The following is a 23,149-nucleotide window of genomic DNA, read 5'->3' as shown; positions in this document are numbered from 1 at the left end:
AGGTTGCAGTCCACCAAGTTGGGCAGAAGCTAGTGAACTACTGTTTAACTGATTAACAAGACAGCTGGATGGCAAAGCAATGAACTTCTAAGATTCTGAGAACCAGAGTGCATGGCATGTACTCACATCAAGAGATTCCAGGCAGTACCAGCAAAAAGCATGTTTGCAGTTCTTACACATCATTTGGGCACAGCCTTCATCTCGTTCAATGTAAACTTTACACTTTGGACAGCGTTTGATTGGGGCATCATCTTCTTCCATTTTAAAAACTGAACTGTGGGACAGAATGAGAAATTAGTAAGATGTGTGGCTGTGCCAGTTTAGAGAAGAACATGTAAGAACTGTACTAAGAAGGTGAGCCTACTTTTTCATTTAAAAAAAAAAAAAAAAAAGAGAAATTACTAGAGATCCAGGTATTGAACTCACTTTTACTAATTAGCTATTTTGGCTATACTCCATTTTTCAAACATATCTCAAGAAAAAAATGTTTAGTAACTACAGTGCCTATGTAACATTCAGGACATTTTCTTTACCGCATAGTTTACCAACTGTTTTTGTTATCTATTGATAGTAATAGATATTAAGACAGCTTTCTCCTGTTCACACCTAAATGCTTTGTATGTCTAGATCGTTTTCCTCCTTTGTTCCTCAGAAGAGGAAGTAGTCCCTGAATGACAAAGCAAGCCCAGACCACATTCCTTCAGACTGGGGCGCCAGAGATAGATTGCCTGTCTCCTTGAGGATCCTCCCTAGGAATTTCCCTCCATATGGGGAATCATGAGGTTTGGAGAGCATGCTGTTCTTTCAGAGTTGATCTCTTTGTCTCTAGCACTATCCTAACCAGCCACTGTTCATGAGTTAGGGTCAGCACCGCTTCTCCTCATCTTGCATGACTGTGCAAAACCATAGGACGTTCTCTCATACAGTGGGCACAACACAGAGGAATGTGGAAACACTGGAAGAACATTTATTTCCCTTGAGTATCTTTCTACCATATGCAGATTTTTGCACACTAACAACCAAAATGTACCTTAACAAATGACACTTCCAGCAGCTACTGCCAGTGGGAGATACAAGAACGACTGATGAGGAAGCAATAATTTGCTGGAAAACAGGAATGACCCTTGATTGATTGCTTTGCCCAGTGGCAGGATAAAAGGACACACACTTGTTGATCACACTACAGGCAACTGTATTACAGAAAAATGCTTTGAAGCCATAAACTGTATATGAAACTCCAAACACACAGTAGCACAAAATGCTAATGGCACATTATGCTCTAAAATAATGGAAAAATAAACTTCATGGAGTAAAAAATGAAGTGTGAAATAAAACCTGAAAGCAACCAAAACACTAAGGAAAACAGATTTTTACCTTGCCACGAAGTTTAGTGAGCTGCAGTTCTGGTCAAGCACACACAAAAAGCATGTGCAAAAGTTACTACATTTGACCAAGAACACATCATGACATCATCATAGTTAGTCATCTGTTACAGCAAAGCTTGAAAGAAGGCAAGTTATGAATAGCTAAGTCCAAGGCTGGCCAAGCCCAGATATTATGTGGTCCACATGCACAATGACCTTTCTTACTCACTGGCTTCAGTATGCCACTGGAAACGGCTTGAAATGGAACTTAAGATCATTGGCCAAATACGCAGCAGTTAGGACGATTGACAGGGTATCCTAAAAAAAATCACTGTCTGGCATGATGTTACCAACCTTCATGCTGTCCAGAATAGCAGCAGCAAGATCTTCTCTGAAGGGAAGCTCATGAGCTGCCTGGATGTTGTATTTTTCCCACTGGGGCAAAAGGGCAAAGGCTGAAGCAGCTCCTTAAGTGTTTTGCTGGGAATGGTGGCAAGGAGTGAGGCTGCCAAGAGCTATCCAATTTTGGAATACAGCATTAAAAGAACAGGAATGACTAAGTGAAGGAAGTGGCTTTAAAACAAAGTATCAGGGAAATGCCTCTTTACTATTCATATTCCAGTTTGTTCAAAGATGGAGTGTTCTGTTTCTAAATGACTGATCTTTTGCAATACTTTACCTTGTTTCTCCTGGAAGAAAAGAGATTGGCATGTTCTCTTGACAGCCTTGACCTGGATGCCAATTAGATTTGCAAGCAGAGCAGAACTCAATGTCGCAGGCTTTGCACTGGACCAGCTGGGGGTCCTGTGGGCTTGATTCCTGGAGCTGGCAAACTGCCTGGCAAGTAGAGGACGGACACCAAGTCCGACATGGATCCAAAAGCACTTCTGCAAAGGGACATAAAAGAACAAAATTCAGCGGTGGTTACAAGACCAGCCTTCTATAACAATATAATCCAGCTAAGGTTGACTGGCAGGGCATTTGAAGACACACATTTTCAAAAGAAACCCTTTAATTTATGCTACCCGCTGAAGACATAAATCTGGCCGGCTTTGCAAACAGGCACCAAACTGAACTGAGTTTCCCGAGTTTGAATTGCCCACTTTCGTTCACTGAACTAAACTTGCTCTGAGAATAAGATGTTGCATTTTTCTTCAGTTGTATCTCAAGTTAAACAGAGCATATACTATGCAGGTATAACCCATCAGAAAGTGTTTTTACAGTGCCTTGCCCATTAGGACTCTATTTCAAGTTGGCTTCTGCCCTAATGTAACCATGTGATTAACAACAGCATAAGACTATTAAAATTGCAGCCCTTTCTTGGAGGCTGCATACTGGCAAGTCATTACATGTTTCAAAGCCCACTGATGTCAATAAAAACCTACCAATGACTTCAGTGGCTTCTAGGCTGGGTCCTGCCCTCAGCAAACCTTACTGTAAGTTCTCATCAGCCATACAGTTCCATATCCCCATAGGCACACAGTCAGCTTATACCCTCATAAAAATTAACAAGGTTCATGTTATTTCACAAAGAAGTGCCTAGTAATTCTGCACCAGATGGCATCACAGGGGATAACCGCGGCTCCATAAAAGGGGTCAGTCTACCCCCCCAGCCCCTGGAGTACTGGTCATCAACTTAAACAGCAAAACTCAAAATAGAAGTCACTCCCTCCCTTACAGAGCAATATAATACACAGCAATTTTCCTTCCTTAATTCAATCTCAGAATGTTGCAGTTCTGGGAATCATGCAGTCAAGAACAGAATCAATTTTAGGGTTCTTTTGTTGGGGTTGTTTGTGGGTTTTTCAGTGTTTTGTTGTTGTTGCTTTGTTTTGCGATGACCAAATGATTAATGCATAATGCTACTGCATGAGCATGTGCAGAGCCAGACTCTGATCTATGGGATCGTTCTGGAGTGATATACCATTCTCACAGCCTTGCAATGGGTAGCGTTACATGTGTTACCTCTTTCAAACTGTAGCTTCTTATACCTTTGCATGATTTCTGACGCAACCATGCACTCAATCTGTTGAACAAAGGAAAAGACAAATTTCCAATTAGGAACAGCAATAATCTAAGGTATTTTCAACAAATGGAGACAAAATACGTGACATTTAGAGGGTATTAAAAATGTATGTTGGCAACAATGGCAGCTGTAAGACTTGCAGTAAAAGCGTACCTCATTTTCTTGCAGATGACCTCGCTTTGGGCAGGCAGCATCAGGGCAACTGATTGCTGTTTCTAGACCTTCTTTGATCAAAAGCTCCACATACTGTTTTAGGCACTGTAAGAAAGCCAAAGACTGAGTTAACAATCCTACCAAGAATAAACCAGTCGCTATTTTAACAGCTTTCCTTTGAAATGAGAATTCTTTGAAAATACAAATACTACTGTCCCCTTTCACAGCCATGGGCCATGCTCACAGCTTTTGCCACAGTTATGCCTTTAAATAGATGTCCTGGGTTCAGCTATAGCAGTCATTTTTCTCCTTCTTAGTAGCTGGTGCAGTGCTGTGTTTTTTAACTTTCAGCCTGGGAACAACGCTGATAACACTGATGTTTTTAGTTGTTGCTAAGTAATGTTTATTCCAACCAAGGACTTTCTCAGTCTCATGCGTTGCCAGGGAGGAGGGGAAGCCGGGCGGAAGCAGAGACAGGACACCTGACCCAAACTAGCCAAAGGGGTATTCCATACCACAGCACGTCATGCCCAGTATATAAACCGGGGGGAGTTACCCGGAAGGCCTGATCACTGCTCGGGTCGGGCTGGGTATCGGTCGGCGGGTGGTGAGCAATTGTATCCTCTCCCTTTGTTATTTCACTAATCGTTATTATCATTGGTGGTAGCAGTAGTGGTTTTGTATTATACCTTAGTTGCGGGACTGCTCTTATCTCAACCCGTGGGAGTTACATTCTTCCCATTCTCCTCCCCATCCCTCCGGGAGCGGGGGGAGGAAGAAGGGGGGAGGGGCGGAGTGAGCGAGCGGCTGTGTGGTTCTGAGTTACCGGCTGGGCTCAAACCACGACAGTTCTTTTTGGCGCCCAACGTGGGGCACGAAAGGTTGAGATAACGACAGATCTGACCAGAGTGTGTTTAATCATATTTGTGATAAGCATTCATTGTTACTACTCGTCACAATGGTGATTATTTGGCGCTCAGACTTGTTGCGCTTGATCTCAGAGTTTCAGCATGTTGTACCTTACTTACAGCCACTATTTGCTGTTTTAGTGTTTATCGGCTGGGGGGCCTGGGCTAAGGTTCTTGTTTCACTGTACTTCATGGTAATGACTTGTAATACAATAGACTCATTGATCATGAAACTGGTCTGGTTTGTGCTTCCAGCATGGCCATCACCTCTATACATTGGGAGGTATATAATGAAATATTTTAGCAATTGCATATCTTTTTTTTCCTCCTCGGGGGGTAAACTTACGAAGGAAGCATTCTCTTTCACCCCCCGTTCCCCCACCAGCCTATTTGCAACAGCAGTTGAGAGTTCTGAAGGTTTTAGGTGGCCTTTGAGTACCCTTGAAACCTGCCTGCTGATTGTGCTGGGGATCAGCATGTTGGCAAACATATGGAGTGTGTTTTACCCACGGCCATCCCGTCGTAGGAACATCCTATTTCGTTTAATGTCAAAAATTCAGCAGTATCAGGTTCGAATCTGGTCTAGGGTTAGACGACGATATAGGAGGACCACCAAGAGATTTTCCCTGAGGCTGGACAGTTATGAGTGGCAGGGTGTGTGGGATAGTATGGGCAAGTACCTAGGCCAGTGGGCCCCTCCAGTGCTTTGGAACTTCACCACTGAACAAGTGCAACATCCGGAAAAACTAGTAAAACACTTAAACGAGGTGTGCTGTCGTCCTGGTTATACCAGAGAGGGACAAATCTTGGCAACGTGCTGGGGCTTGGCCTATGCCTATAGAGCCCTGCTCAACACTATCCAGCACCTTCAAAGGGAAAAAAATGTCTCTGGATCTGATGGCAAAGCAACAGACAACGCAGCTATGCCAACTACAAGCACAGCAGCTACTCAGACCCTGACCACAACAGTCAACACAGCTACTCCAAGTACAGCAGCTACATCAACCCCAGTGACAAGCACAACAGCTACTCAAACCCTGACCACAACAGACAATGCAACTACTCCAACTTCAAATACAGCAGTTACACCAACCCCAGTGACAAGCACAACAGCTACTCAAACCCCGACAGCAACAGACAATGTGGCTACTCCAAGCACCGCAGCCACACCAACCCCAGTGACAAGCACAGTAGCTACTCAAACCCCGACAGCAACAGACAATATAGCTACTCCAAGCACCGCAGCTACACCAACCCCAGTGACATGCACAGTAGCTATTCAAACCCCGACAGCAACAGACAATATGGCTACTCCAAGCACCGCAGCTACACCAACCCCAGTGACAAGCACAGTAGCTACTCAAACCCCGACAGCAACAGATAATGCAGCTGTTGGTGTTACTCAACTCCCAAGCACAACAGCTGCACCAACCCCAGCAATAGACATTGCAACCACTCCAATCCTAGTGGCAGACACTGCAGCCACTCCAACCACAGTGACAAACACTGCAGCTAAACCAAATGTCCAGTTTGTGACAATGTCTGTTGCCCCTGTAAGCAAAAGCAGACGAAAGGCACAAAGAGCAACCCGCGAAGCGAAGAAAGATGAAGACCCAGTGCCATTACTACATGCAACAGCACCTGAACAAGAGTTACTACTACGTGGGTCAGAGGAAGAGGAAGAAGAAGAAGAGGTCACTTCTCGACCCCGGACCTCAACCGAACTGTGGAATATGCGAAAAGATTTCACCCGTCTTCCAGGGGAGCACATTGTCACCTGGTTGCTCCGGTGCTGGGACAATGGGGCCGACGGTCACGAACTAGAAGGTAGGGAAGCCAAGCAGCTGGGATCACTTGCTAAGGAAGGAGGAATTGACAAAGCGATTGCAAGAGAGAAGCGAGCCCTCAGTCTTTGGAGGCGGCTCCTGGCAGCTGTGAAGGAAAGGTTTCCCTACAAAGACGATATTACGAATCGCTCAGCCAACTGGACCACGATAGAGAAAGGCATCCAGTCCCTGAGGGAATCAGCCATTATAGAGATGATCTATCGTAGGCCGGATTCCAGGAACACATCCGTAGACCCAGATGAAGTCGAATGTACACGACCCATGTGGCGGAAACTTACACGGAGTGCGCCATCCTCATATGCCCACACGTTGGCATCAATGACCTGGAATGACGGAGTATCACCAACAGTGGATTTCCTGATTCGTCAACTCCGAGAGTTCGAAGACAATCTCACCCCTTCCATCATTTCAGCTGTGGAAAAACTGTCCCAGGAGTTCAAACAATTGAGAGACGATTTATCCGATCTATCCAGCTCTCCACGCGTACCAACCCATGTCTCAGCTATCAACAGAAGGCGCCCTACTGCTCGAGAAAGAAAATATAGGAGGTACACGCCACGGGCCACCCTATGGTTTTACCTGTGGGATCACGGAGAAGACATGAGAAAGTGGGATGGAGAACCTACTTCAGCTCTGGAGCAACGGGTGCGTGAACTGAAGAGGAGAACAATGGTCAAGGATGATCCTCCCAGGAAAGCTGCTGCTCCAGTCTCTGGCGAGCAGTTTCCCAGATGGAGCGAAAGAGCTGATTTTACTCCAGCTCCTGTGATAAGGAATACTAATCCCTTTCTACAAGACAGAAGTGGAGAATTTTGTGATCACTATTAGAGGGGCCCTGCCTCCAGCCAGGTGGAGGAGAGGGATAATCGGGTTTACTGGACTGTGTGGATCAGATGGCCTGGCACATCAGTCCCACAGAAGTATAAGGCTCTAGTAGATACCGGTGCACAGTGTACTCTGATGCCATCAAGGTATCAAGGGGTGAAACCCATTTCTATTTCTGGAGTGACAGGAGGATCCCAAGCGTTAACTATGCTGGAAGCTGAAATCAGCCTGACTGGGAGGAAGTGGCAAAAGCACCCCATTGTAACTGGTCCAGGGGCTCCATGCATCCTTGGCATAGACTATCTCAGGAGAGGGTACTTCAAAGACCCAAAAGGGTATAGATGGGCTTTTGGTATCGCTGCCTTGGAGACAGAGGAAATTAAGCAGCTGTCCACCTTACCCGGTCTCTCAGAGGATCCTTCTGTTGTGGGGTTGCTGAAGGTCGAAGAACAACAAGTGCCAATTGCGACCACAACAGTGCACCGGCGGCAATATCGCACCAACCGAGACTCCTTGATTCCCATCCATAAGCTGATCCGCCAACTGGAGAGCCAAGGAGTGATCAGCAGGACCCGCTCACCCTTTAATAGCCCCATATGGCCAGTGCAAAAGTCTAATGGAGAGTGGAGATTAACAGTAGACTATCGTGGCCTGAACGAAGTCACACCACCATTGAGTGCTGCCGTACCGGACATGTTAGAACTTCAGTATGAACTGGAGTCAAAGGCAGCCAAGTGGTATGCCACAATTGACATTGCCAATGCATTTTTCTCGATCCCTTTGGCAGCAGAATGCAGGCCACAGTTTGCTTTCACTTGGAGGGGCGTCCAGTACACTTGGAACCGACTGCCCCAGGGGTGGAAACACAGCCCTACCATCTGCCATGGATTGATCCAGACTGCACTGGAACAGGGGCAAGCTCCAGAACACCTGCAATACATTGATGACATCATCGTGTGGGGTGATACAGCGGAAGAAGTTTTTGAGAAAGGGAGGAAAATAATCCAAATCCTGCTGAAGGCCGGTTTTGCCATAAAACGGAATAAGGTCAAGGGACCTGCACAGGAGATTCAATTTTTGGGAATAAAATGGCAAGATGGACGCCGCCAGATCCCCACAGACGTGATCAACAAGATAACAGCAATGTCTCCACCAACTAACAAGAAAGAAACACAAGCTTGCTTAGGTGTTGTGGGGTTCTGGAGAATGCACATCCCAAATTACAGTCTGATTGTAAGCCCTCTCTACCACGTGACCCGGAAGAAGAATGATTTCAAATGGGGCCCTGAGCAACAACAAGCCTTTGAACAAATTAAACGAGAAATAGTTCATGCAGTAGCCCTTGGACCAGTCCGGGCCGGGCCAGATGTGAAAAATGTGCTCTATACCGCAGCTGGGGAGAATGGTCCTACCTGGAGCCTCTGGCAGAAAGCTCCAGGGGAGACTCGAGGTCGACCCCTTGGCTTTTGGAGTCGGGGATATAAAGGATCCGAGGCCAGCTACACTCCCACTGAAAAAGAGATACTGGCAGCCTATGAAGGGGTTCGAGCTGCCTCAGAAGTGATTGGAACTGAAGCGCAGCTCCTCCTGGCACCCCGGTTGCCTGTGCTGGGCTGGATGTTCAAAGGCAGGGTCTCCTCTACACATCATGCAACTGATGCTACATGGAGTAAGTGGGCCGCACTAATTACACAACGAGCTCGAATAGGAAATCCCAGTCGTCCAGGAATTCTAGAAGTCATCATGGACTGGCCAGAAGGCAAAGATTTTGGGATGTCACCAGAAGAGGAGGCGACGCGTGCTGAAGAGGCCCCACCATATAATGAACTGTCAGAGAGTGAAAAGCAATATGCCTTGTTTACTGATGGGTCCTGCCGTATTGTGGGAAAGCATCGGAGATGGAAGGCAGCTGTGTGGAGTCCCCTGCGACAAGTTGCAGAAACTGCTGAGGGAGAGGGTGAATCGAGTCAATTTGCAGAGGTGAAAGCCATCCAGCTGGCCTTGGACATTGCTGAACGAGAAAAATGGCCAGTACTTTATCTCTATACTGACTCATGGATGGTGGCAAATGCCCTGTGGGGGTGGTTGCAGCAATGGAAGCAGAGCAACTGGCAACGCAGAAGTAAACCCATCTGGGCTGCTGCATTGTGGCAAGATATCGCTGCTCGGGTGCAGAACCTGGTGGTGAAGGTACGCCACGTAGATGCTCATGTACCCAAGAGTCGGGCCACTGAGGAACACCAGAATAACCAGCAAGTGGATAAAGCTGCTAAGATTAAAGTGGCTCAGATGGACTTGGATTGGCAACATAAGGGTGAATTATTTTTAGCCCGGTGGGCCCATGACACCTCAGGCCATCAAGGCAGAGATGCAACATATAGATGGGCTCGTGATCGAGGGGTGGACTTAACGATGGACACTATTGCCCAGGTTATTCACGAATGTGAAACATGTGCTGCAATTAAGCAAGCCAAGCGGTTAAAGCCTCTCTGGTATGGAGGACGATGGCTGAAGTACAAATATGGGGAGGCCTGGCAGATTGACTATATCACACTCCCACCAACCCGTCAAGGCAAGCGCTATGTGCTTACCATGGTGGAAGCAACCACCGGCTGGCTGGAAACATACGCTGTGTCCCATGCCACTGCCCGGAACACTATCCTGGGCCTTGAGAAACAAGTCTTGTGGCGACACGGCACCCCAGAGAGAATTGAGTCAGACAATGGGACTCATTTCCGGAACAACCTCATAGACACTTGGGCCAAAGAGCATGGCATTGAGTGGGTATACCACATCCCCTACCATGCACCAGCCTCTGGGAAAATCGAACGGCACAATGGGCTGTTAAAAACTACACTGAGAGCAATGGGTGGTGGGACTTTCAAACACTGGGATACACATTTACCAAAAGCCACCTGGTTGGTCAACAGTAGGGGATCTGCCAACAGGGCTGGCCCAGCCCAATCAGAACTTTTACGTACTGTAGAGGGGGATAAAGTTCCTGTGGTGCACATAAAGAATTTGTTGGGGAAGACAGTCTGGGTTATTCCTGCTTCAGGTAAAGGCAAACCCACTCGTGGGGTTGCTTTTGCTCAGGGACCTGGATATACTTGGTGGGTAATGCGGGAAGATGGGGAAGTCCGATGTGTACCTCAAGGGGATTTGATTTTGGGGGAAAACAGCCAATGAACTCAATTGTACGCTGTTGCCTGCTCTATAACACTTTTATAGCCCACCAGCTAGATATCTTCAGGTCACCAGCCATTGACCCTGACTTCCCTCCGATCATCACCTCAACAAAGAATGAATTTTGAGGAAACCAGGCGAGCTCAGCAGTGACCAGATGAGTTTGGCGGTATCATCAGCAGGCAACAACCCAACACTACGTACCGTCCCTCCTGCCCTGAAAGACTATTACAAGAGATGGAGCCTGACATCATGGACTGGATGAGTTCAGCAATTTTACAGGGATTGGTCCATGGACTAGGGAACGATATCTTTCTCTGTGTGTGGGTGTGGGTGTATATATATGTGTATATATGGGACAGGGGTGATGGTGTGCTGAGAGATGTGGGATCTGAGCATGACGTGAATGGTATGGAATAAGGGGTGGATACTGTCCTGGGTTCAGCTATAGCAGTCATTTTTCTCCTGCTTAGTAGCTGGTGCAGTGCTGTGTTTTTTAACTTTCAGCCTGGGAACAACGCTGATAACACCGATGTTTTTAGTTGTTGCTAAGTAATGTTTATTCCAACCAAGGACTTTCTCAGTCTCATGCTTTGCCAGGGAGGAGGGGAAGCCGGGAGGGAGCAGAGACAGGACACCTGACCCAAACTAGCCAAAGGGGTATTCCATACCACAGCACGTCATGCCCAGTATATAAACCGGGGGGAGTTACCCGGAAGGCCCAGATCACTGCTCGGGTCGGGCTGGGTATCGGTCGGCGGGTGGTGAGCAATTGTATCCTCTCCCCTTGTTATTTCACTAATCGTTATTATCATTGGTGGTAGCAGTAGTGGTTTTGTGTTATACCTTAGTTGCGGGACTGCTCTTATCTCAACCCGTGGGAGTTACATTCTTCCCATTCTCCTCCCCATCCCTCCGGGAGCGGGGGGAGGAAGAAGGGGGGTGGGGGGAGTGAGCGAGCGGCTGTGTGGTTCTGAGTTACCGGCTGGGCTCAAACCACGACACACAACAAATCATGTCTGTCAGAGTCCCCTTCCCTGTGTCTCCTATTCAACTGAGACAACAGGTCTATTTTTTATTTATTTATTTTTTTTTTAGGAAAACAGATATCCAATAATAGGTATCTTGAAAAGTGTTGCATGTGCAAAAAATCCACGTGACAAATTACTCTTCCTTTTTATCAGTAGGGATTTAAAGAAGAGAACTCTTCACTTAGTAGATGTTTGACTTACAGAAGGTTTCTAAGGCTCATTTATAGTTCTGCAGGGCAGGTAGTGGAGCAATTCAAGAGAACCACTAGCAGCAGCAATCACAGCAGGCTGAGCTCTGCAAGAACCAGATCCTAGGTCGTGTGCCTTGGCAAACTGTGATTTCAGCTGTAGAGAGGTATTAGAGTTGCTATAATGACAGTGTTGGCTTTCCCTTTTCCCCTCCATTTGCAGATGCCAAGTGTGGATTAAAATGAAAATGCATACATTTTTAATGCCAGCACTTAGCACTTATAGAAAGTACTTTTCAAGCTGAATGAGCTTTGTCATCATTAATCATTAATGTGGTTAATTCTCCTCTTCAACCTGTTTGGGACTATTTCCAAAGCCTATTCGATTTGTTTCCCCTTCCGCACATCTTCCAAGGAATGTCATGGTTCATCCCTGCTATGAGCAGTGTCCAAGGCCTTCCCCTTCCCCATATGTGGCACTGGCCCTTACTTCCTCAAAACCAGCATGGCCAAAGTGCACTTCTTATGCTACACCTTCTGGGAACACAGATGTTATCTCAAGGCCAAGAATTATCACTCTAAATTAGGCAGAGGATAAAACACCCTGTTCACGTAAGACTTTCACTCCAGGGATTTCTTGGGTGGAGAAGGAGCAACTCAAAGTGGTTGCAGGGGAATTTGAAGCACAGGGTACCTGTGGCTTCTCTTGGGAGCAGACACAAGACGTGCCACTTGTGCCTGTAAATTTTAAACTGGCTACAGTACTGGAAACGCACCAGCATGCAAGCAAAATTCCAGGAGGATTAGGTACTCAGTTACATACTATGAAAAATTCATTACAAAACAGGTAAAAAAGATGACAAATGAATTGTTGCTCATTTTCTATGCAGCTTATAGTTGAACCCATCCTGGAAGAAAATATCTTTATACTCCTTCCATTAAGGCAATAAAGCACTATACAGGATGAACAAAAAATGTGGGAGTGTAACTCAACGCAAACAACTTTCAAAATGAACTGTATGATATAGTTTTTTTCACAGAAAACAGGAGCTGAAATTAGGTACCTAAGGTCTGAAGTAAGAATAAGGTCACAAGATACCCTTCTTGTACACTGACCCTTATAAAACCATTATGCTGGGGAGCATCTTTAGTCTTCCTTTGAAGGACCTGTGTCAATGGAAAGTTGCTTTTATTTGAAGCAATACTTTTGCTAAATTCCACTTCTTCCTTTCTTAAAAAAACTCCAAAAACTCACTGTATTTCAGTAATAAAATAAGTAAATGATATTTAAAGTAAGTCACACTTGGATATACTCTAAACCTGTCAAAAATTGATGGTTGTTATTCTGTACATTTCCGCTTACATGCTTAATCTGATATAATGAAACGAGGGTAAGACTTAGCATTGCACAAAAAAATAACTCTTTGCTGAATTTAGTTCGTACGAGGAAGCACTTCCTTTGCACTCAGTTTTGTACTTCATTTCTGCACTCTAACAATCTTCACCTGGAACAATGAAGACATGCCTAGAGGGATGGAGGACCTCTCCTATGAGGAAAGGCTAAGAGAGTGGGTTGTTCAGCCTGGAGAAGAGAAAGGTCTGGGGAGACCTTATTGTGGCCTTTCAGTTCTTAAAAGGGGCCTATAAGAAAGATGTCAGTTTATACGAATAGTTAGGCAAGTTACTCTAGTTTATATTGCAGTTGCAATAAGTGAACAGGTAATGGTAGTAGTTTAGGTTTCTGTTCAGCATGCATATTTTCAGCATACCAAATGCCTCAGGGTAGCAAAATAACAATTATCATATGATGGAACCCTAGAACACTACTAAGATTGTTTGGTTCCTTAACTATACAGATCACAGAATGGTTTGGATTGGAAGGGACCTTAAAGATCATCTAGTTCCAACCCGCTGCCATGGGCAGGGACACCTTCCACTAGACCAGGTTGCTCAAAGCCCCGTCCAACCTGGCCTTGAACGCTGCCAGGGATGAAGCAAATGAACCAAGCTTTTCCTCCCATCCCTCGCATCCTCCAGGCAATTTTCTGCGTGCCAGCCCCAGCGGGCAGCACAAGCCCAAACACAGGCTGCTACCTGGGACCCAGCCCTGCCCCGCGGCCGTGCCCGGAGGCTGCGTGGTAGCTCACGGTGACCATCCTGCTTTTCCCCCGTAGAGTCGTCCTCCTTCCCCCCCACCCGCCACACGTACGTGTCACCCTCACCAACCCCACACAGGGTTTGGCTCAATGAAGCACCGTCCGCGCTGCTGCGAGGGACCCTCCACGGCACAGGGCCGGGCACCACTCCCGCAGCAGCTCAATCCCGGAGCCCCCACCAAGAGACCCGCGGTGCCGCCGCGCCCAAGTGTTCGGCAGAGCCCGCCGGCGCCGCGGGAAAGCGCACCTTGGCCCCGCCCCCAGATCTATACATTAACATCCGTTTTACAACTTCACGTATTTTTAAATTAAAAGGCTATAGCAATATACCACCGTATATGAATGTTATACAGGGAATCCCATGAAAACTGCCATACAGCTTGTAATTTTCTGTGGACGAGTTAGGAATGCAAAAAAATAATCCTGTATTATTTTCTTAACTGCTTCTAGGTGGACTTTGTCAAAAAGCAGACTTCTGACTGCACTAGTGCTGCAGATGCAAGTGCCAAGTCATATGGGAAATTTTATAAATAAGTCAATGGGTTTGGAAAGGCCGGAAAAGCATGACAGGATTGCAGAGCCAAGAATATCATCAAGATATCATTTGATTTATTTCTTAAAACTTTAAATGTATTTTAGTGCTGGCACTAGGCCACAGCCATCCCAAAACAGAATGTGCACTACAAGCAAAATCATCACATGCTGGTATTGGTGAAACATTTAAAAAAAGCAAACACCTACTGATAAAATCGAAAAGGAAAAAAGAAATAAAAAGAAAGAAATCTAACATTTACCAAATTCTGAAACAGAAAGGGAATTCATTTTTTACAATGCATTTGGTAAAGGTGAATATTATATGTAGATGAAGACAGTTGCTATCGCAACAAATATTGACCAGGTAAATAACCCTTCACCTTGGCCTGACAATCACTAAGAGCTTTGCACTGCACTTCAGGAACACAAGGAAAGGCTGACATACTTTTTCAATAAGGGAGATTTTTTTTTAATTTTTTTGAACCCCAAAATCTGATTCTAAGATTAGTGAGCCTCAGTTTCAATGCACAGAGGGAAAATGGAAAATAATACTGGGAAGAAAGCTCAAACTGAACAAGATGTTTCCAAGTATGATGATTATTAACATGTAGACTAAATTGCTGGTCTCAAAAATTCTCCGTCATCTGCAAACCAGGATTAGATGAACTTCTAAAAATATATACATACATATACACACACATGTATTTATATAAACTTGAATTCAACCACATGAAGAGTTAGGAAACATTGGCTGTTATTTTATGATTCATATTACAAATGACATCAGGGTAGATGAATTTAAAGATCCCTTTTGGCCTTATATTGTAAGAAATAATAGGAAAAATATGAAAGGCTATTGAGTGAGAAGCACTTATTTAACAGCATTTTGTGGCTACACATCTACAGTTTGGTCTATTTGTAGGTTTTGTGCTAAAAGGATGGTAAGTTAAAGCTCAAAATTCATGTGATGATGCTACCTAGATGAGAACAACTACTTTTAATAGAATTTTGCAGTATTTTCATGTTCTGCAGGTATTTTTCATTACAGGACTTAAAAATGAATACTGAGAAGGTAGTATCTTTTCTTGCCCTAAGACAGTGAAATACCAAGGTTATTCTACTGCTCTGTGCTAATTCCACTACGCTAATTCTGCAGGCAGTCTGGTGAATAGGTAATTATACTGTTGGAGGGACGATACGGCCCAGCACAGGAGGGTTCCTCGATTGTGTGGAAGACAACTTCCTCTTTCAAGCAATAGAGGAGCTGACAAGGAGAGGCGCCATGCTTGACCTTGTCCTCACCAACAGGGAGGGACTGGTTGGAAATGTGACACTCCAGGGCAGCCTTGGCTCTAGTGATCACGAGATGGTTGAGTTTGAGATCCTCAGGACAGTGAGAAGAGCGTGCAGCAAGCTCACTGCCCTGGACTTCAAGAAAGCAGACTTTGGCCTCTTCAGGAACCTCCTTAGTAACATTTCATGGGATACAGTCCTAGAGGGCAGGGGGGCCCAAGACTGCTGGTTGGTATTCAAGGATCACCTGCTACGTGCTCAGGAGTGTTGCATCCCGACTAGAAGAAAGTGCAGCAGGAGGGCCAGGAGACCTCCATGGATGGACTAGGAGCTGCTGAGGAAACTTAGAGGGAAAAAAGAAGCTTATAGAAGGTGGAAGCAAGGACAGGCGGCCTGGGAAGAAGATAGGAGCATTGCCCGGGAAGCTAGGGACCAGGTTAGGAAAGATAAGGCCCAGACAGAATTAAGTTTGGCAAGGGATGTAAAAGATAACAGGAAAGGATTCTATAGATACGTAGCAAATAAAAGACAGACTAGGGACAACGTGGGCCCTCTCCACAAGCTATCAGGAGAACTGGCTACCATGGATTTGGAGAAGGCTGAGGTTCTTAATGACTTCTTTGCCTCAGTCTTCACCAGCAAATGCTCTGACCACACCACAAAAGTCTTGGAAAGCAAATGCAGGCACTATGAAAATTAAGACCTTAGGCCCACTGTAGGAGAGGATCAGGTTTGAGACCATCTTAAGAACCTGAACATGCACAAGTCCATGGGACCTGATGAAATCCATCCACGGGTCCTGAGGGAGATGGCAAATGAAGTTGCTAAACCACTGTCCATCATATTTGAAAAATCCTGGCAGTCAGGTGAAGTTCCCGATGACTGGAAGAAGGGTAATATAACCCCCATTTTCAAGAAGGGGAAGGTGGAAGACCTGGGAAACTACAGACCAGTCAGCCTCACCTCTCTGCCTGGCAAAATCTTGGAACAGTTTCTCCTGGAAAACAGGCTAAGGCACATGAAAAACAAGGAGGTGGTTGGTAACAGCCAACATGGCTTCACTAAGGGGAAATCCTGCCTGACCAATTTGGTGGCCTTCTATGATGGAGCCACGGAACTGATGGACAGCAGCAGAGCAGTTGACATCATCTACCTGGACTTGTGCAAAGCGTTCGACACTGTCCCGCATGACATCCTTGTCTCTAAATTGGAGAGACATCAATTTGATAGATGGACCACTCGGTGGATAAAAAACTGGCTCGACGGCCGCATGCAAAGAGTTGTGGTAAATGGCTCGATGTCCAGTTGGAAACCTGTAACGAGTGGTGTCCCTCAGGGATCGGTGTTGGGACCGGTCCTGTTCAACATCTTTGTCGGCGACGTGGACAGTGGGATTGAGTGCACCCTCAGCAAGTTTGCCGATGACACCAAGCTGTGTGGTTCAGTTGATATGCTGGAGGGAAGGGATGCCATCCAGAGGGACCTTGACACGCTTGTGAGGTGGGCTGATGCCAACCTTGTGAAGTTTAACCAAGCCAAGTGTAAGGTCCTACACCTGGGTTGGGGCAATCCCAGGCACTGCTACAGGTTGGGCAGAGAAGAGATTCAGAGCAGCCCTGCAGAGAAGGACCTGGGGGTGTTGGTTGACGAGAAGCTTAACATGAGCCGGCTTCAGTGTGCGCTTGCAGCCCAGAAAGCCAACCGTATCCTGGGCTGCATCAAAAGAAGCGTGACCAGCAGGTCAAAGGAGGTGATCCTGCCTCTCTACTCTGCTCTTGTGAGACCTCACTTGGAGTACTGCATACAGTTCTGGTGTCCTCAGCATAAAAAGGACATGGAGCTGTTGGAGCGAGTCCAGAGGAGGGCCATGAGGATGATAAGAGGGCTGGAGCACCTCCCATATGAAGACAGGCTGAGAGAGTTGGGGCTGTTCAGCCTGGAGAAGAGAAGGCTGCGTGGAGACCTCATAGCAGCCTTCCAGTATCTGAAGGGGGTCTATAAGGATGCTGGGGAAGGACTCTTCCTTAGGGACTGTAGCGGTAGGACAAGGGGTAATGGGTTCAAACTTAAACAGGGGAAGTTTAGATTAGATATAAGGAAGAAGTTCTTTACAGTGAGGGTGGTGAAGCACTGGAATGGGTTGCCCAGGGAGGTTGTGGATGCTCCATCCCTGGCAGTGTTCACGGCCAGGTTGGACAGAGCCTTGGACCACATGGCTTAGGGCAAGGTGTCCCTGCCCATGGCAGGGGGGTTGGAACTAGATGATCTTAAGGTCCTTTCCAACCCTTACTATTCTATGATTCTATGATACTAACAGGTACATTGTCTGCAAGTCTTTCAGGTAATGTGATGTAACGCTCATTTTTAGCTTCAGATTAGAAAAGTACATAGTGATGTAGCGTGCAATACTCACTAGGGAGAGAGTGTGCGTGAGAGTGACTGAATGTCTCCACTGCAAAAATTTGGAGAGATGAATTTGGGTGTTGATGTCCCAGGTGGAGGTTAATACTCTGGGACTTACAGCTCCCCCTCCTTTTGTGCAAACAGCAAATTCACTCTGGACTAGAGAGCTCTCCCCTGAAGAAAACACCACAACACTTTGTGGAAAGACTTTCCATTTAGGCAAACCTGAACAAGAGGAAAAACTCCCCTAAAATAAGCAGCCTACAGCTGGAGCATTCTCTGAAGAGGAGGGAAGAATGACAGTAAAATCTGAGCCTGAGCCTCCTCTATTCCTGAAAAGCACAGATTCCTGCAGACATATATAACTGTCATATGCTATCTTTCTTTGAATATTTTGGTGGATACTTGTAAAAGCAGCAGGGATACTCACGTAGTAATCACAGAATGGTTTGGATTGGAAGTGACCTTAAAGATGACCCAGTTTGAACCCCCCTCCCATGGGCAGGGATACCTCCCACTAGATGAGGTTGCTCCAAGCCCCATCCGACCTGGCCTTGAACACTGCCAGGGATGGGGCAGCCACAGCTTCTCCGCGCAACAGGTTCCAGTGCCTCACCACCCTCACAGAAAAAAACTTTTTTCTAATATCTAATCTAAATCTACTCTCAGTTTAAAGCCTTTATCTCTTGTCTTATCCCTACATGGCCTTTTAAAAAGTCTCTTCTCCAGCCTTCTTGTAAGCCCCATTCAGGCACCAGACGGCTGTTCTAAGATTTCCCCAAACCCTTCTCTTCTTCAGGCTGAACAACCTCAGCTCTCTCAGCTTATCTTCATAGGAGAGGTGCTCCAGCCCTCCGATCACCTTCACAGATCTCCTCTGGACTTGCTCCAACAGGTCCACATCCTTTTTATGTTGGAGGCCTCAGAGCTGAATACAATAATCAAGGTAGGGTGCCCTGCTGTGTTGCCCCTCCAACAGTATCAGTGTGGTCGAAGTCCCCCATGAAGATCTGGGCTGGTGAACATGAGGTTGCTTCTGTCTATAGAGGGCCTCATCCACTCCGTGTTCCTGGTTGGGTGGCCTGTACCAAACCCCTACTATAAGGTCACCTGTCCCTGCTCTTCCTTTAATCCTGACCCATAATCTCACATAGCCAGCTCCTCATTCAGCCCCAGGCAGAGCGCCACGCAATTGAGTTGGTTATTGACATAGAGGGTGACACGCCCTCCTCCTCTCCCCTGCCTGTCCTTCCTGTAGAGTCTGTTTCCTTCCACTCCAACACTCCAGTCATAGGAGCCATCCCCCAATTTAATGTGTTTCATAGAAAAATAAAACTACTTTCATCCAACTTTGTGGTACACTTAGAACATGCAAGAAAACGTGTGAAAGAAAAGAAAATACCTGGTAGATTCCTTGGAGACCTTTTAAGCTTCTTTCAAACTTACTACAGGGCCTTTTTGTGTAAAGTAGTAGTTATAATCCTGCCTCAAATCTATTCTTATTTAATCACAGGCTCAACTGCATGCACAATTCTCCACATCAGATCTACAATCTGGCTTCTTAGTATCATCTTAATCCTACTTGGTTAACAAGTGATTTATTGGGAAATATCTATGCACTTAGTCACAGAGATCAGTCTGAAGCATACACATGACATGATTTTTATTTAGATATACCGTCAACTATACTGACCAAATCCAAGAGGACAAGCTATATTAAACCTCACAAACAACCCAGAGCTCGGAGACAAATGTACATTAGATGTTTAAGGTTTGTGATACTACTTTGAACTTTAATAGATCATTTTCACTTTTACAGACATCTTCTCAGAGACAATAATCTACTTTCAGAGAAATCTTCACTACCACCATTCCAATTTTTATTAATCCTACAGCTGATTCATCATTCTTAAGAATAAATCACAGGAAGAACAGTCACTTATCTTGACATGTAGTACTTCGAATCTACAAATGTGAAAGAAATAACAGGAACATTTGCCTCTTGTATCCTTTGTTTTGTTGCAGAGGCAAAAATCATACTACACAAGCATACAAAACCTTGACTCTAAGGCAAGCACCTGCAAGGCTCTCCCCAGAGCTCTGCAACAGGGATATATCTATCTAGTGATCAAATTTGACCTCCTGTGCTGTGAAGAAGGTACACACCAAGAAAGGGAGCTGGGACAGGATCAGAGATAAATAACATTGCATGTGATAAACATTTTCCCCAAAGTGGCAAGTCATTTGACAGGCTTCCTACCTCTACCTGCCTAGCACTTAACCTCTTTTTAAAGATGGCATTTTTGAACAAAAATGCCAAGGGTAAATGCCTTTTCCTCCCCCCATGCTAACAGTTTTTAAAGACTGAACCAGCTGTTCTACAGCCCTTCTACAGCCTCTATTGTCAGCCTAAATCTAGTCACATCACCTTGCTGTTAGATGATAACCAGTGTCTTAGCTGGGAAAGATAAACACAACGCATACACTTCCATGTCTCAGAATAAACCATCTGAACATCCTAAATATTGGTCTTGTCCAGAAGCCCTTGTGCTCCCATCAGCTGGTGGAATTTCAGGATGGGAAATGGCCAGCAGCCTGCCAGGAGCAGGGATTCACTCTTTGCAAATGCCACTGTGGTTAGTGCAAAGATAGCTGTTGATTTATCCTGTGGATAGCTGTGCAGGTTTTGCTGCTTTTGACAAATAGCACAGCAATCTCTGGTACACACTTCTTAACCGACGCTAACAACTCACAGACTAAGTGATCTTAAGGTCCTTTCCAACTCAAACCATTCTATGATATGATTCTCTGACATGACATTCACATTCGGGACGAGATGCCGCACTGCTCCGTTTGAATGCAGCCTCCAAGCGGTCTGCGTTGGAGTAACTGTGCTAATTTGAGTATAGGGAAGTGTCAGCATCAGGCCATCAGTCAACAAATGATGAAGGTGTGGGGAAGAAGAAACGTATGTATCAGCAAGGATGCAGAAAGAGGAGCCCTGCTGACTTCTTCAGTTTGAGAAATATTAGAATATGGTGAATACCCTCTGAGACACAGCAATCAATGGCTGTGGAAATCCAAGCAGGACCAAGCGAAAGGAACTAAATGAACCTGAACAAGTGCGTGTTTCCAGCTGAATGTCTTAATAGAGAAGGTAAAAGCAATGAAAACTTTATGCGTATCCTTTAAAATGGTGGGTTGTTGGTTTTTTTTTTTTTTGAGGGAATTTTTAGGCACATTTATATGAGTGTGTACTGTAAAATATATAGAAGATGAACAATTTTTCTTCAGAAAAATCTTTCACATCCTCAGATAGCAGGAAATGGACAAATGAGACAAAGATATCTTGCAGTTCGTGCATATCTTCATCTTAGAATAGATATTACAAGTGGATGCACATGTAAACATGTTTTCATGTTGGATTTTTTCCCCTCCATTAGCTTGCATAAGCTGCTTGTTCTCACTTATTCAGGGCTGCAACTGGTAGAAACACACAGAATAAACTTTACAGAAAGAAATTTGTTTTCAAATGCCAACATATGCAGGATGAAACTCAAATATTCAGGAGGGAAAAAAACAACAACAAAAAATTTCAGTCTTCCCTTATATGGTTGTTTGAGAAACATTTATTCTATTTTCAGAACAGAATTAATATTTCTGAGTGGGAGGACCATGCACCTGCACACAAAGAACCTTTCGTTTTCACATGCAAAACGTTATGCAAACAAAAATGAACTGGCTTTCCCAACACCCAGATGAAGACAGGTAACATTAATCTCATTTAGTAACATCACAGGAGAGAGAAGAGCTGAAGGCTCTGGATCAAATTTAGATTTCACTTAGGGTTCTGCAGTTCCCAACTGTACTTTACTCTGTAAATAGGCGAGTTTATGATTTAAGCAGGGAGTTTTGTCATCACAGCACCTACAAGACAAGTCAGAGCCCTGTCAGCCATATGAATTGCTATGCAAACACAGTAACCTCTAACCATGAAGCCTCTACGGCACATCACATGTCACGATTAGCATCAGTTCTCTGCTAAGGTTTGGGGGAAGTGAGCACAAGCAGCAAGTGGTAAGCTTTGCCAGCAGCTGGTGGGAAACAGGAAAACATTACAGCTACTAAGAAGTACCCAGAGCTCTATAAAATCCCACAAGCCATTAGATTTCCCCCTCCCTCCTGTTTCAAAGCAAGCAGAGCATCTCCTCTTAGTAGAGATGGGGGACAGCCTCACCTCAGCCTAATGCTCTCCAGCTGAGGCAGGTTCCCCCTGGCAAGCAGGCACAAACCAAGTGGGATAGAGAAGGCAGCCAAGCCCACCTGCTCCAATCCATACTGCTTTTGGCATCTGCTTTGCCCCAGGGGAAGGAGACACTGCCACTGTCTCTGCCTTATTTGAAGAGAGGGGTATCACTAAGTAAATCATGCTTTTTCCTGTCATTCAGCTCAGAGGCCAGCAAAGCTCTGTGTTTCCAGTCAAGCATGACAACAGAGGAGGGTTGGGGGGAAGCCTGCTGCCAGTTAGAGGATATTTTCTTTGCTGATCATAGGGTCTTCCTTTCAGGTCTCCAGCCTACAAAGAAGCTTAATTAGGGGAATGACTAGAATTAAGTAGACATGTATGAACAGTCATGATTAACTAGGATTGCTGCATTTGCCTAAAGAGGGCTAGTGATAGCAGGAGAGTCTATCACTATCTCACTGTCATGCTACTTGAGAGAGAATACACTTAGATAGAGAATTAAACCACAGTTCTACCAAACTCAGAGGGATACCTAGATGTCCAGGGAAGATTAACCAGCTGTCTCAAGAGCTTAACGTAGAGCCTGGGGGTAAGAATCAGAGTACAACTATCTACTAAACAGATACAGAATTGGCATAGCAGTATTAGTTTCAAACACCACAAAGTTGATCTACATGTCCACAGCTGGCCAACAAGAAATCACAAACAAGCAGGAGAAGGTAGGTGAGTTTTGTTATTTTATTTCTGATTTTAGAGCCTCTCTCTCACTCATATCTAAATAGCAGTCTTCCATTGGTAACAAGGGGGATTGCAGATGAGTAATCAAAATAAATTTTTCCATTAAAGACAAGTTCTCTCTCAGGCTTCATATTTCTTCTAGATATTTGCTTGCCTGGACTGCCTACTTGACTGATTTTAAATTTGAGAAAGGTAAGCAACAGATCATCCAGTACCAGAATGATCAGCACCACATAACATCCTGAAAGGAA

General features: G+C 45.3%; 1 protein-coding gene across 6 annotated transcripts in view; it reads right to left on the bottom strand.

The window, feature by feature from the left end:
- Positions 1 to 23,149, bottom strand: part of RNF144A (ring finger protein 144A) — an 80,242-nt gene that overhangs the window by 9,016 nt on the left and 48,077 nt on the right. For all 6 annotated transcript variants that reach the window (XM_030489884.1, XM_030489887.1, XM_030489886.1 and 3 more), the window contains 4 exons: positions 3,544 to 3,648; positions 3,330 to 3,390; positions 2,044 to 2,251; positions 127 to 274 (listed from right to left, as the gene is read on the bottom strand). In XM_030489884.1, coding sequence (XP_030345744.1) covers positions 127 to 274; positions 2,044 to 2,251; positions 3,330 to 3,390; positions 3,544 to 3,648 — 522 coding nt within the window. The remainder of the gene's footprint in view (positions 1 to 126; positions 275 to 2,043; positions 2,252 to 3,329; positions 3,391 to 3,543; positions 3,649 to 23,149) is intronic.

Source organism: Strigops habroptila, chromosome 6, assembly GCF_004027225.2.
Source record: "Strigops habroptila isolate Jane chromosome 6, bStrHab1.2.pri, whole genome shotgun sequence".
Taxonomy (NCBI): domain Eukaryota; kingdom Metazoa; phylum Chordata; class Aves; order Psittaciformes; family Psittacidae; genus Strigops; species Strigops habroptila.
Note: the sequence above shows the minus strand (reverse complement) of the source record. Positions and strands in the feature narration are given on the sequence as shown.